At 43.4% G+C, this 14081-nt stretch overlaps 1 protein-coding gene and 1 non-coding gene across 9 annotated transcripts in view; both read right to left on the reverse strand.

The window, feature by feature from the left end:
• Positions 1-3911: 3911 nt before the first annotated feature.
• Spire1 (spire-type actin nucleation factor 1) overlaps positions 3912-14081 on the reverse strand; it is a 129746-nt gene continuing 119576 nt past the window's right edge. For all 8 annotated transcript variants that reach the window (XM_017600946.3, XM_006254860.5, NM_001415684.1 and 5 more), the window contains 5 exons: positions 12937-13074; positions 12138-12208; positions 10716-10743; positions 10491-10627; positions 3912-6689 (listed from right to left, as the gene is read on the reverse strand). In XM_017600946.3, coding sequence (XP_017456435.1) covers positions 6431-6689; positions 10491-10627; positions 10716-10743; positions 12138-12208; positions 12937-13074 — 633 coding nt within the window. In that variant the 3' untranslated portion in view covers positions 3912-6430. The remainder of the gene's footprint in view (positions 6690-10490; positions 10628-10715; positions 10744-12137; positions 12209-12936; positions 13075-14081) is intronic.
• Positions 6739-6903, reverse strand: LOC120098357 (U1 spliceosomal RNA). The gene has a single exon (XR_005496545.1). It is a non-coding gene; the product is annotated as a U1 spliceosomal RNA (small nuclear RNA).

Consider the following 14081-nt stretch of genomic DNA (forward strand, 5'->3'; position numbering starts at 1 on the left):
AAAACCTGAACTAAAGTAAAACTGGAAATGAGAAGCTTAGAATATAAAACAAGCTTAGAATATCTAGACAAGGAAGAGAAATCTCAAGTTTTGAAGATAGGAAGATAAATGGCCAGATGGTGGTGGCATATACATTTAATCCCAGCACCCAGGAGGCAGAGGCAGGTAGACCTCTGAGTTCAAGACCAGCCTGGTTTACAAAGCAAGTTCCTGGACATCCAGGGACACAGAGAAACCTTGTCTCAAAAATCAAACAAACAAACCACACACACACACACACACACACACACACACACACACACACACACACAGAGGATAATTCAATGTGGTGATTTCAATAGATATGGCCCCATAGATGCATGCATTTGGATGGTTAGTTCATATGGAGTGGTATTATAGAAGGCGAGGCCTTGTTAGAGTAGGTGTGGCTTTGTTTTGACCCACTATGATCAAAGGTAGGCTTGATGTCTTAGAAGACCAAGTCTAGATAGTGTGTCTCAGTCAGTTTGGCTGCCTGTAAATCAAGATGCAGAACTCTTAGCTCCTCTAGCACCATGTCTACCTGGAAGCTATTATGCTTCCTGCCTCGAAGATAGTGGACTAAAACTCTGAATTGTAAGCCAGCCCCAATTAAATGTTTTACTTTATAAGAGTTGCCATGGTCATGGTGTCTTTTCACAGTAATAAAATTCTAACTAAGACACTCAGTCAAAGAAAAAAAAATCCAATCATAAAACAATTAGAAAATCTGGGACATTATGAGAAGATTAAACCTATGAGTAATAGAGATAGAGAAAGGAGAAAAAAAAAACTAAGGTCAAAAGCTCAGAAAATATTTTAACAAAAAATCAAAGAATTTCCCCAATTTGGCCAGGTGTGGTGGCACACACTTGTAATCCCAGTACTTCAGAGGCAGACGCAAGTCAATCTTTGTGAGTTCCAGGACAGCATGGTCTACATGGTGAGTTTCAGAACAGCCAGGAATATGTAGGAAGATCCTGTCTCAAAAAAACCAAAGGGGGAAAATGTCCCCAGTTTGTAAGAGGTACCTTAATATAAGGTACAAGAACACCAAATAGGACCAGAAAAGAAATACTCCATGATACACAATATAATCAAAACACTTAATGTACAGAGCAAGAAATAATATTAAAAAGTGAAGGGGAGGGCTGGAGGGATGGCTCAGTGGTTAAGAGCACCGACTGCTCTTCCAGAGGTCCTGAGTTCAATTCCCAGCAACCACATGGTGGCTCACAACCATCTGTAATGAGATTCGATGCCTTCTTCCGGTGTGTCTGAAGACAACGACAGTGTACACATATACATAAAATAAATAAATTAAAAAAAAAAAAGAGTACTGACTGCCCTTCCAGAGGTCCTGAGTTCAATTCCCAGCAACCACATGGCGGCTCACAACCATCTGTAATGAGATTTGATGCCCTCGTGTGTCTGAAGATAGCTACATTGTACTTACATGTAATAAATAAATAAATAATAAATAAATAAATCTTTTTTTAAAAAAAAAGTGAAGGGGAAAAGGGCAAGTAACACAAAAGACAGGCCCATTAGAATAACACTTGAGTTTTCAATGGTGAGTCTGAAAATCAGAAGGCCCTAGATGCATGTTCTACAAAGTCTGAGATACTACAGATGCCAGCTCATACTACTATACCCAGCAAAACTATCAAGCACAATTGATGGAGAAAGAAAAAAAAGTTCAATGATAAGACCAAATTTAAGTGATTTCTATCGATGGATCCAGCTTTAAGAATGCACTAGAAGGAAAACTTCACTCTGAAGAAGTTAACTACACCCAAGAAGACAAAAGGAACATATAATTGCCAAACAGTAAATCAGAAGGGATAAAAAAACTACACACAACAAAATAACAGGAACCAATAAAAACTACCCATAACTATTATAGTCTCAATTTCACATCAAAAAGACACATACTAACGGACTGAATTAGAAAGTAGGATCCAGTTAGGTGTGGTGGTGCATGCCTTTAGTTGCATGGTGCATGCCCAGCAGTTGGAAAGCAGAGGTAGGCAGATGTATGTGAGTTAGAGGCCAATCTAATCTACAGAGTGAATTCCAGGACAAGAGAAATCTTGTCTTGAAACGCACGTACATGCAACGCCCCCCCCCCCCACACAGACAGAGACAGACAAAGAGAGAGAGATTCTGCCATATCCAAGAAACAAACACACTTCACCTCACCATTAAGGGCAGGTTGGAAAAAGCTATTCCAAGCAGTGGAACCAAGAAGCCATCTTAGTACCAGACAAAATAGATTTCAAACCAAGTTCATAAAAGAAACACTACAGCTCAAATTGCATACTGACCTTCACAGAGATAGTGTGTAACTTCCAACATCTACTCACCATTAGACTTGTCATAGAAACAAAAACTAAACCTAGAAATTATGACATTCACACCATAAATCAAATGGACCTTACAGACATCTATAGAACATTCCACCCAACCATGAAATATACTTCCTTTCCAGAAGCTACTGAGTTTTCTTTAAAACTGACCACACACTAAGACAACAAATATAAGAAAACTGACATAACATTCTGTATCCTATCTGACCATCATGGTAAGATTAAAGGTGGTTATCAATAGAAACAACAGAAGTATACAAAAACGTGGAAAATCAGCCTAGTCTGGTTGGTAAGCAATGATAGACCCTTTCCCAAAGATGTGGGCAGCATTCTTGATAATGATACCCGAGACCCATGTTTGCACTTTCCCCCTCTCCTGTTAAGATGGCCGATGGGTGACAAGCCAAGTGGATGCACACAGTGGAGGGAAGACGGAGGACCACGGCTGCTGCACCATGGCCACACTGCCCAGGCTAACTTCAACTCACGATCCTTCTGTTTCCGTGTCCCAAACACTGGAATCACAGATGCTCCACCGTCCCTGGCAATCCCTCTTTAGTCACATAGCTTCACAACAGCAGTCCCTGATGGTGGAGCTGTTTTAATTTGTTTGGTCCTTGGGAACTGTATTTATAAAGTTGTTTGTTTGAAGACAAAGTCTCTCCCTAGCTGTCCTGGAACTCATTCTGCTGACCAGACTGGCCTCAAACTTGGAGGTCCACCTGCCATTGCTTCTAGAGTGCTGAGAGTAAAGGTGTGAGCCACCACCACTTGGCTTTCAAATATGTTTAAACTGCTGCTTCAAGAACCTACCTTTTCTTTACAGCCTGAGTGATATCTAAAAGCTTGTTAATCCCTGGAAACATCACAATTTTACAATAGGAATTCAACACAGAAGGTATGATAAAAGCCAGTTTATCTTCCCTCTTCATAAGTTCTAAAATAAAATACCTTAAAAAAAAAAAAAAAGACCAAGTCTTACTGTGTAGACCGGGCTGGCCCTGAAGTCACACAGATTTTCTGCCTCTGCTCCTGGAATGCTGGACCTAAATGCTGGCGTCACACCTGGCTGAAATACTCACTCTGTGGAGCACACTGAGCACTGTCACCTCCCCTGGAATATCAGCCATCCTCTGCTCATACACTGGTCCTTCAAATGTGTAAAATTTTCTGTTTTATTTGAACAAATAGCAACAAAGGTTAAAGCTTCCATGCCTCCTGCACTCACCTAAAGTCCAGTCCTCTATAGTACAGTTAGGAAAATAAAATCTTGCGGATTTCATGGCGGGAGTTCATGGTACTAACCACTCTTTAAAACACATCATTTTAGGGGTTGGGGATTTAGCTCAGTGGTAGAGCGCTTGCCTAGGAAGCGCAAGGCCCTGGGTTCGGTCCCCAGCTCCGAAAAAAAGAACCAAAAAAAAAAAAAAAAAAACCACATCATTTTAAGAATTACTGTATAATAACTTTTGGGTTTAATTTTAAAGGTCAGAGACTTGAAATCAAGTAATTAAGGTCATTAAGTCAATGTGCAAATCAATTATTTAATTTTACTTATCTTGGGAGAATTAATTTCCATTGCCAATGACAAAATGCCTTTCAAATATTAATGAGTATGTTACAATATTTACAGCAGTTTTACATACTCGACCTCAGGGACATGGGACCACTGGTTGGTGCTCACACTTGGAGGCTCAGGAACGACGTACAGCTGTATCCAGGAGAGGCATCGGACTCTGGGGTCAGCCATAAACAACTGTTGATCGGAGAGAGCAACACAGCAGGGAAGCAGGACAAGGGGCCCTGCACAAGGTTACTGGAGGAGCAGGAAACTCTAACTGTTGTCAGCTAGGACTTTAATCGAGCCACACTGGCAGCACCCGCTCTCTGGCCAAAGCCCTAGCCTATGGAACCCTAGTTTAGTATGAGTGCTGAGGGGAAGAGTCAGTCTTGCAGAAAAGACACAGTTAAATGCACATTTTTTTTTTTTTGGTGTCTCCCAAACAATGTTAATTTTATTTCTGTAATTTCTACCTTGCCACCTGCCATTTTTTCCACTATTCCCTGCAGGTTGTTTACTGGGCATGGCATATACTTGAACTCCTAACACAGTTGGCAAATCCATTAATGTGCTGAAGAATTTATATCCTGATGTTCTGGTACAAGGGGCCGTAATGTTCAAAACACTGTGCACAGTGCTGTGCGCCTGAAGGAATGGAGTCAAATGTGTGACAGTTACTAGATCACTGAGTTGTGAATGTGAATACAATTTTCACTTGTGGAGTTGTGGGCTCCGTATCTTACGTGGGAAGTCAAACACTAGTCACCATTTTGCAGAAGCATGTTACCCTATATGCATGCTTATAAACCCACACAGGTATACTCCTTCTTCCTTGCTTCCTTCCAGGAGATCATTTTAGAATACAGACCTGGGGCCATAGCAGCAGTGGTCCCACCTAACTGCAGTCTAAAGTTCTGGTGGTCTTCAGGAAAACTGTAGAAACGGAATTCACACACTGCAATTTTTACAGCTCTTAGTCTTAAAAATAGCTGGAATGTGAGGGTTTTCTGGCGGCCCACTTCTACATGCATACAGATGAACTACTAACATGCATTAAATCAGTCAACTGGTAAAGTTTATTTCGTCAGTATAAGGAATTTAAAGCCATTTACTAAACTATAAATTCCAGTGCATTAGAAATGACTGTTGGAGCATTTCTGAGGTGTTGCTGTCAATTTAATGGGAAATGTTACTGTCTGGATGTTGGTATGAAATGCAGCTGTCATGCCTTTTATTAAACAGAACTGTCATCAGTGGTGATTACGATGGTGGGTTTTTATAGCTTTCAGGAGTTAGACTGTGCATGTGCTTTACATCATTTTCCAAACATTAGTGGTGATTTGGTTGACTGGTTATTTCTAACTAAGCTTGTGGAAGTGAGGGGCAGCCATGATATGTGTCACAGGAGCTGAGGAATTTCAGGCACACAACACTACCTGTCAGTCACCCTTCATCAGAAACTCAGTGACATTTACAAGACAACTAGTGCAAAAAGCATCAAAAAATTATGCATGGCAGCAGATTAATTTTCTTGAAATTTTAAAACAGCCAAGGTTTTTCTTTTAAAATTCATTTATAAAAATAAATTTCAGTTTGAGACTCAGGTACCAAACTGTGGTTAATTTAGTCACGATGGCCACACTATAAAGTTATGGAAAATGTAGGTGAAAAGGTAGGAGACACAGCTCCTTTCTGCTGGCACCCCTGCTGTTACAGCCTATCAGTTACCACACCTGCTCAGCTGCTTGACAAAACTGTAGTCTTCCTTTTTCCTCAAACGTCCACAAAGTCTTAATTCTTAGACATGTGTTATAAAACTATCCAAAACCGTAATACATTCACAATAGGCCTGTTAGCAGCTCAGGAAACACTGAGGCTTGTGCCTGGGCAGACCCCGAGCTCAGAGAAGTGGCTACCCATGCAGTGTACAGCTTACATGATTGTTCCGCACTGGATGTAGCAGAGCCCCAAAAGAGAATTATCATCAAGGCCTTCTAGACTTGTGCTGTGAGACTGAACCAACCTGGCCCACCCCAGGGAGCCGGTGTGTGGCAGGGCTTTGGGCCACTCTGTCTGTGCATGAGATAGGGACACTGTGGTGTGGAATGCAGTGTGACTTACTGCTTACAACTGTGCTAACGTCAACACTCCAGCAGACTGACTTCACACACAAGAAGCTTTTTGCCTTAGTCAGGAAATTATCCGAAGAACATTGAGGAACCGAACTAAGGAAGTTTCTGGCTTCCCTACTCACATACACAAAATCAAGTTTTAGGCTTTCTGAGTGCAAATGAACAAGTGGCTGACCTGCCGCGTACCATCAGCTGATAGGAATACAGCCTTGAGTCTGTGTCTCATGGTACAGCCCAAGCCTGAGCTGCTGCCGACGGAGCCTGGGAAGTAAACCCCTGGGAAGAGAGTCAGTCCTGCAGCCCTGCTGCACTGCCCGCCTCTGGACACAAAGAACGGGAAGGCACAGGGCTCAGATCTCGTTGATAGTCCGTTCTGAAGGGCAGTACTCCGAGGGGCCCGCTGAGGACATGTAGAAAGACTGTGTCTTCCTTTTCAACCTGGCTCTTTTGTTGGCCAACACCAGGCTGCGCCGGCTTGAGCTGATGATCTCTGAAATGAACTTTTTGCAGTCTACACACACCTCCATTGTGCTCCAATCTTCCATGAACTCTTTGGGAAACTGGAGTTCTTCATCTGATTTGTCCACAGACTTTGATTTTGAAGAGAATCTGGGGTGGGGAGAGCCGACAAAAAATATTTAGGTTTTTTTTTATTTTTTCTGGGAGAGTGCAACACAGTCCCTCACTACCACAAATTAAGTAGTCGAGCTTCCTCTCATTTGGGGAAATTGCAGGGGTCAGTACATCCGGAGTGCAATGGACAAGCCTTGCCCTGGGAAAATCACCTTTGTGATCATGGTATCTTCCCATGCCAGCTAAGTGTAATATTTAGTATTTTTAATAGTTTAAATGAAATATTAAAAATTGATAAAAGAAAAAACCTTAAAAGGGTTGACAAAACAACACAGAAAAGGGTGTGTGATTATGTCATAGCTATGAAGGAATTTATTATTGCAGATAGAGTTCAACAACCTTTTTAGAAATCAGGTACACGTTTTATTAAGAAGTAATACTAAGGGGTTGGGGATTTAGCTCAGTGGTAGAGCGCTTGCCTAGGAAGCGCAAGGCCCTGGGTTCGGTCCCCAGCTCCGAAAAAAAGAACCAAAAAAAAAAAAAAAAAAAAAAAGAAGAAGTAATACTAGCTGAGCATGGTGGTCCATGCCTTTAATCCTAGCACTTGGGAGACAGAGGCAAGTGGATCTCCGAGTTTGAGGCCAGCCTGGTCTACAGAGTGAGTTCCAGGTCAGTTAGAGGCCAAGGCAACACAGAAAAACACTGTTTCCAAAAACATACAACAAAAGAAGGAAGGAGGAGGAGAAGAAAGAAGAGGAAGAAAGGGAAGGAGAAGAAAAATAACAGGGCTGGAGAGATGGCTCAGTGGTTAAGAGCCCCGACTGCTCTTCCAGAGGTCCTGAGTTCAATTCCCAGCAACCACATGGTGGCTCAAACCATCTGTAAAGAGATCTGATGCCCTCTTTTGGTGTATCTGAAGACAGCTACGGTGTACTTATATATAATAAATGAATAAATCTTTAAAAAAAAAAGAAAGAAAAATAATAATACTCTAGGATAGGGTGGAGTTGGAGAGATGACTCAGGGATTAAGAGCACTGGTTCTTCTTCCAGAAAACCTGGATCTGATTCCCAGAACCCATGGTAGGTCACAGGCACCTGCAGCTCTAGACCATGGGGGTGTGAAACCTTCTGGGCTCCATAGGTACCAGGCACTCAAGAGGTGACAGACTTCCTTGCAAGCAGAATACCTTTATGCATAAAGTAATACAAAAGTCAAGAGCAGAGCTGAGTGATGGGTCAGCAGGTTACAGCTCCTGCTATACAAAGTGAGGACCAGGAGTGCTGATACCCAAGTGGGCATGGTAGTTTGCCTTTAGTCCTAGTACCCAGGAGGCAAAGTTTGGGGACCCTGCAGCAAGAGGACAGCTAGAGGGAGGGCCCAAGTTCAGACCCAGTCTCAATATATGAGACAGAGAATGATTGAGGAAGACACTACTCATCAACTTCTGACCTTTACACACACACTTGTGTGCCCATACACATGCAAACACACATAAACACTCAAAACCAAAACAGAGCCAACAGCAAAAACCAATACTGTGGTTGGGTGCTGCTTGGGTGCTCAATGGTAAATTTGTCTAGGGAGAGAAGCCCCTGGGTTCAACCCCAGGACCACAACAAACAAGAAACAAAGAAAATGAGATCTCATTTTGTAGGATTCTCATCTTGTAGAATTTTTGGAAAATAGGGTGTCCAGGTATTTTCTTGATCACCACACATCATGGACTGAGTTTAAATACCTGAATGGAATACAAATATGTGTTGTAAAAACTCTATTGATGACTCAGAAGGCCTTAAGGTCCTTTTCCAAGGTCCAGCTCCCTGTGTCATTACCAATCAACTTTAGTAGGTGGTAGACAGTAAGTCAGACTATAGGAAGCTAAAGAGCTTATGTGTCTTATTCTGAAAAACACCCTTTCACCATTGTTCTTATCTTAACAAATGTGTTCACTTCTCCCCAACAACTCTATTAAGAGTGACTGGCTAGGTAAATCCAGAGAGCTGAATTATAATCATGTTTTCAAGTCTGAGGTAATCAACCTGGGGATCATCTAACTCATTACTACATCAATTAACTAATTCCCAAAGGGGAAAGCAAAAAGGAAGTCACAGAAGGCTCAAGGTCATCACTGAATAGAAAAAATGCCCTGACCATGGATGGCTGTCCTGGCTTGTCTTTGCCCTACCAGTGCTCAGTATGGGCACCCAAAGACCTGGAGGGCAAGTCAAGACCCAAGGCTTCAGGATCCAGGTTCAATGCATGAGGTGTTCTTACCCCACAGTCCAGAGCCAGGGATATCTTGGCCCAGCCAGCATGTGGCCTGAGTGGACCTTTCTGTTAAGAACGATACTGCCTTACCCTGTACAGAGTGCAACAGTTTGAGACTCTGTTCTTGGCATAAAGCCTTTACAATAAGCAGAGCAACTCAAAACTATAGCAGTCATTATAAACATAGGTGTCAATGGGTTTTATCTTAGCTAGACACGGAGGGCTGGACTGGGGAAAAGGACTTTTTCTGTTTTACTGTTGTTTTGTTTTGTGAATAGGCTCTCAGGAAACCCAGCCTGCTCTTATTATCTGAAGATGAACTATTTTTTTTCAGCCTTTACATTTTAACGTGCCTTAAAGAGCACAACAGATGGGCCACTACCTAACCTCCGCTACCTCCTACTGATAACCCCAAGTTACTTACTACATTCTGTGTTCTAACTTGGCTGCTCTGGACCCAGTTGAACAGCCCTCTGGGCTGCGATCTCCTGGCTCCTTCACATGGGGACTATGCCTCTCTGTCCTGCACTCTTCTCAGGCATGGTGGATGTCTGTAATTTATTTTTTTAAGATTTATTTTCTTATGTGTATGAGGATTTTGCCTACATGCATGTGTATAGTGCCTGTACAGGCTGGAATAGCACCAAAGTCCCTAGACCTGGAATTATAGTTGTGAGGTCTCATGTCAGTGCTGGGCACTGAACTTAGGCCCTCTGTAGGCCCTCTGGAGAATGTAGGTCTACTGAAGAGTCTACTGAAGGGGGTTTGGAAGCCCTGTGAGTATGTATGGCAGTGCTGACACACTGGGACCAGCTGCATGGAAGCAGATCAAGTTACTTGGGGCGACTTAAAGCTTATATAGTTCTGGGGGTGGAGGGGTTATGGGTATCCAGAAAGTCATAGGTTGAAGGCGGAAGATACCAAGGTGCCTCATTGACACAGAGAAGCATTTCAGGAATCCCAGGTGCTAGCTGAACGGGTTCTAATCCGGAGATAGGAAGTTGAACCTGTAATCTAATTAAGGCTAAGTAATGTTCCACAGGTAGAGGTGTGTGGAGGATTTTAAACTCCCCAGACAAAGTTAGAGAAGGAGAAGCCCTGCTGCTAAAGAGAGTCTGTCATCTTGTGCCACCTCTGGAAGGCCGCTCAGACAATGGTAGGCTTCATTAGCAGGGCAACAAGAGTAGCAAATGCTTAAGCACTGAGCCTCTCTTCAATCCCAGTGACTTCCTTTCCATTCTTTCTGTCTCCCTCTCCCAACTGTTGGGATCACATGCATGGCTCATTTAGCCTAAAAGTCAGTTTTAAAGATGTCTTTGAAAATGTATAAAAGTTATTACAAAATCTAATTAAAACAAAGCTATGCTAAAATAACTTTAAGGAAATAGCCATTATCACCTAAAAAGTACCTTGGGAAACTCTGAAGAATTGTGCTAGACTAAAACTATTGAAAACCAATGAACCGGCAACATGCCCCGAGTCAAACCCTAGCCCTGGTCATGACCACCCTAACCCCAAGCGTTCTTTCTTCAGAGGATGCTCTAGGAGATCCAGGTCCCCACTCACCTGGTAATACTTCGAAGCGGCCGATGGTGACCAGTAGAAGGTTTTTCTGACCTCGAACAACTTTCCCCTCTTTGCAAGGCAGAAGGTCCCAAAGAGAAGATAGGTAAAGTGGAGTATGGCTTCGAAGGCAGCCGCATCTGTTATCCCAAATGAGGAGAAAATGAGCTCCAGCACTTGCAGAGGCCCTAACCAGATGCACTGGTGATTTCACCGAGTTCAGCTTACCTTTTTGCAACACTGTGAGCACACGGGCCTGTGGATAAAACGAGAAGTGTTACTTGGTGGACACAGTGAATGTAAGTGAAGCCAGGGCTACAGAGCTGTGCTGTTCTGTCAGACATTATCGGTCTGTTGGAATGTAATGATACAAGTGTAGACTGCCAAAGAGACAATCTATAAAATTTAGCTACTACACTGCTTCATAAAAACAGGATCAGCTAGCAGGGTGGTGGTGGTGCACACCTTTAATCCTAGCACTCCAGAGGCAGAGGCAGGCTGATCTCTGTGAGTTTAAGGGCAGCCTGGTCTACAGAGTGAGTTCCAGGACACCCAAGGCTACACAAAGAAATCCTGTCTTCAAAAACCAAAAACCAAACTAAGCCAAATCAAACCAACAAAAAACTCAGGTCAGTCAAGCATGGTGGCTCATGTCTGTAATTTCAGTACTTGGGACACTAGAGGGAGACCATTGAGAGTCTGAGGCCAACTACAGCCTCATAATGAGTTCCAGACCAACTTATACTATAATATGATCTATCTTAAAAAACAAACAACCAAAAAGGGGTGCTGGAGAGTGGGTCTGGAGAAATGCTCAGTAGTTAAGAGTGCCTACTACTCTTCCAAAGGGAGGACCTGAGTTCAGTTCCCTGCACCCATATTAAGAGGCTCATGATGGATCGTAACTCTAGATCCAAGGGATCCATGCCTCTGGCCTCCATGGCACCGCACTGTGGGGTTTCACTCATAGAGCACACATATGCACATAATAAGAATAATATAAAGAAATCTTTTTCGTTTTGAGACAGTCTTACCATGTAGGCCTGGCTGGCCTGAACTCACCAGGCTGGCCTTGAACTCACAGAGCACTTCTTGCCTTTGAGTACTGGGATTAAAGACCTGTGCCACCACCACCACCACCTAAAAATTAACCTTAAAACAACAACGTAACAACAAACAAATAAATAAAGAGGATCAACGTCCATGCGGAATTTTAGTAGTGTGTCCAGGGATCATATGATAACCATGGCTGGTTTTTGTTTTTGTCCTGTTCGAGGACGACAGTCTCGGTTTGCTTATATAAAAGAAACAGACCAGGCATGGTGGTATGCACCCGTACTCCAGCATTTGGGAGGTAGAGGCAGGAGGATCAGGAGCTGAAGCTCCCCCAAGGCTATGGAATGAGTTTGAGACTGGTGGCCACATGAAACCTCCTTTCAACAACAATAAAAAAGAAAGAAGTAACATGCAGAGTAACATTTCCACCCAGGTTTATCAAGTGTTAGGATCCACTATGCCAAGCCAGTAAGGAGGCAGAGCAAAGCCACAGACCGGGCCACCTCTAACTCCTCTCCCAAGCGGGGAAAGACGGAACCAAAAAGGCAAGTGCATTTCTCGGTGCCGCTGGACCCCCAGTGACAGAACCCTTACCTCTTACAGAACTGACAGGTGTAGGACCAGGTGAAGAAGGAAAACCTCCGGGTTCGGCAACAGAAGCAGAGCTAAAAAATACAAAGTTAAAGGAGAAGAGAGGTGGGGCCACTGCTTGCAGGCTCCTGGGATGGAGCCACTTCCTGGTCATCTAGGGATGGTCCAGGTACATTTGCAGAAAGATGAGGGTGAGGAACACAAACCTGGGCTTTATGCTTGGTTTGGTCATGAAAGGTCACAGTGCTCAAGCATCCCGTGGTCACAGGATCAATTCTGAGGAAAAGTAACTAACTTCTGCTTCTCAGGCATGTTTTCTTTCCTGATACTTTATTTTATTACTTTTTAAAAGATTTATTTTATGTATATGAGTACACTGTCGCTATCTTCAGACACACCAGAAGGGGGCATCAGATCTCATTACAGATGGTTGTGAGCCACCATGTGGTTGCTGGGATTTGAACTCAGGACCTTTGGAAGAGCAGTCAGTGCTCATAACCACTGAGCCATCTCTCCAGCCCCTCCTGATCCTTTAAAATTACAACTCTAGTGCACATGGCCTTAGGAAGCCATACTATTATCTTTTAGGGTGGTTTTTAAACTTCCACTAATTTTGCCAAGGAAAAACAAAAATCCCATCTTGTAAGTGAGGAAGAACAGGGATCAGCCTAGAATATAAATACCTCACCTCTAAGACCCCTAAAATCCTGTACCACCTGTCTAAGCACACAGGCCTCTTACAGAAGACCATGCCTGGGACTGGCCATTCTCATACAGGTCAATCAACGTTAAACAGTTCTACCTTTCCTTTTTTCAGGGCAGTGTAGACATCCTTATACTGTTGGTACTTTTCCAGCTCCGCTTTCACCAGGACCTGACGAATGTGCATCACTTCCTCCACAGTGAGAGCGAGGCATTCCACTGGGTAGCAGAATTCCTCCTGCAATTCAAAGTTCCTCGTGAGCAAGGCGCACCCGCTCTGCTCTAGGGCTGCCGTGCTCCCTTCAAATCAGACACCTGGTTAGTAGCTCCAGAGAACAGGATTCCCATGATCACTGGGACAGAGCTGGCTCCCTCTGGGGACCACATCACTCCTAAGCCCATGGTAGAGAACAGGACCTTGGCAGAGTGAAACACTGTAGCACTTTCTAATAAACCAGTTCCTCACATTAAGGCAGGTATTTTGCCTCCAGCAGAGCTGAGAACTTGAGAAAGCATTGTTATGCTAAACCAGTTTTGTGTCACAGAAGATTATGCAAATGTGCTGTGAGTTATACTCTTATTAGAAATGCAGCAAATTCACAAGTTTGGTCCTGTTTTCAAAACTGCAGGATTTTGTTTGTGGTACCCAGAGTAGCCAAGCGAAGGTGGTTAGTACTTTATATGGACAAGCATTACTGAGTGATCAGTTACATCAGCACACTTTCAAAAATCCCTGAAGGCTTGAGTGGAATTGTAACAGGAAGCGGGAGGCAGGACAGCTCACTCCAGAAGCCCATCTCTCTCGTTGCCCCAGGTCTTTTCAACGCTGCTGAATGCACAGTCAGCACAGATGGAGACAGAGCCTTTCGTGATAAATATTTATGTTGGGTTCTTATGTTAATGGCTTCCTTACAAACAGCTGTGAAAAATGTTGATGTAACTGATCCACTGAATAAGAGCCTCGAACCATCCGTTCTCCATCCGGCGCTGCTGATTGGTGGATCTAAGAGAAAGACAGAACAGCCCTGTGCACTCAGGCCCTGCCAGGCTTCAAGGGGCCATTGTGGTGTATTGACACTGAAACTCAATGTTCTCAGCACACACATTACAATTCACTCCCACACACCACAGCACTGCTCCCAGGCATTCTGGAACCAAACAAGCCAAATGAGAAAGCACATGACCACGAGGGCAGTCAGTTTATGGAGTGTTAGCATTCAGTTCTGTCTTTCAATCAGAGAGACA

The sequence above is a fragment of the Rattus norvegicus genome, chromosome 18 (assembly GCF_036323735.1).
Source record: "Rattus norvegicus strain BN/NHsdMcwi chromosome 18, GRCr8, whole genome shotgun sequence".
In the NCBI taxonomy this organism is placed as follows: Eukaryota; Metazoa; Chordata; class Mammalia; order Rodentia; family Muridae; genus Rattus; species Rattus norvegicus.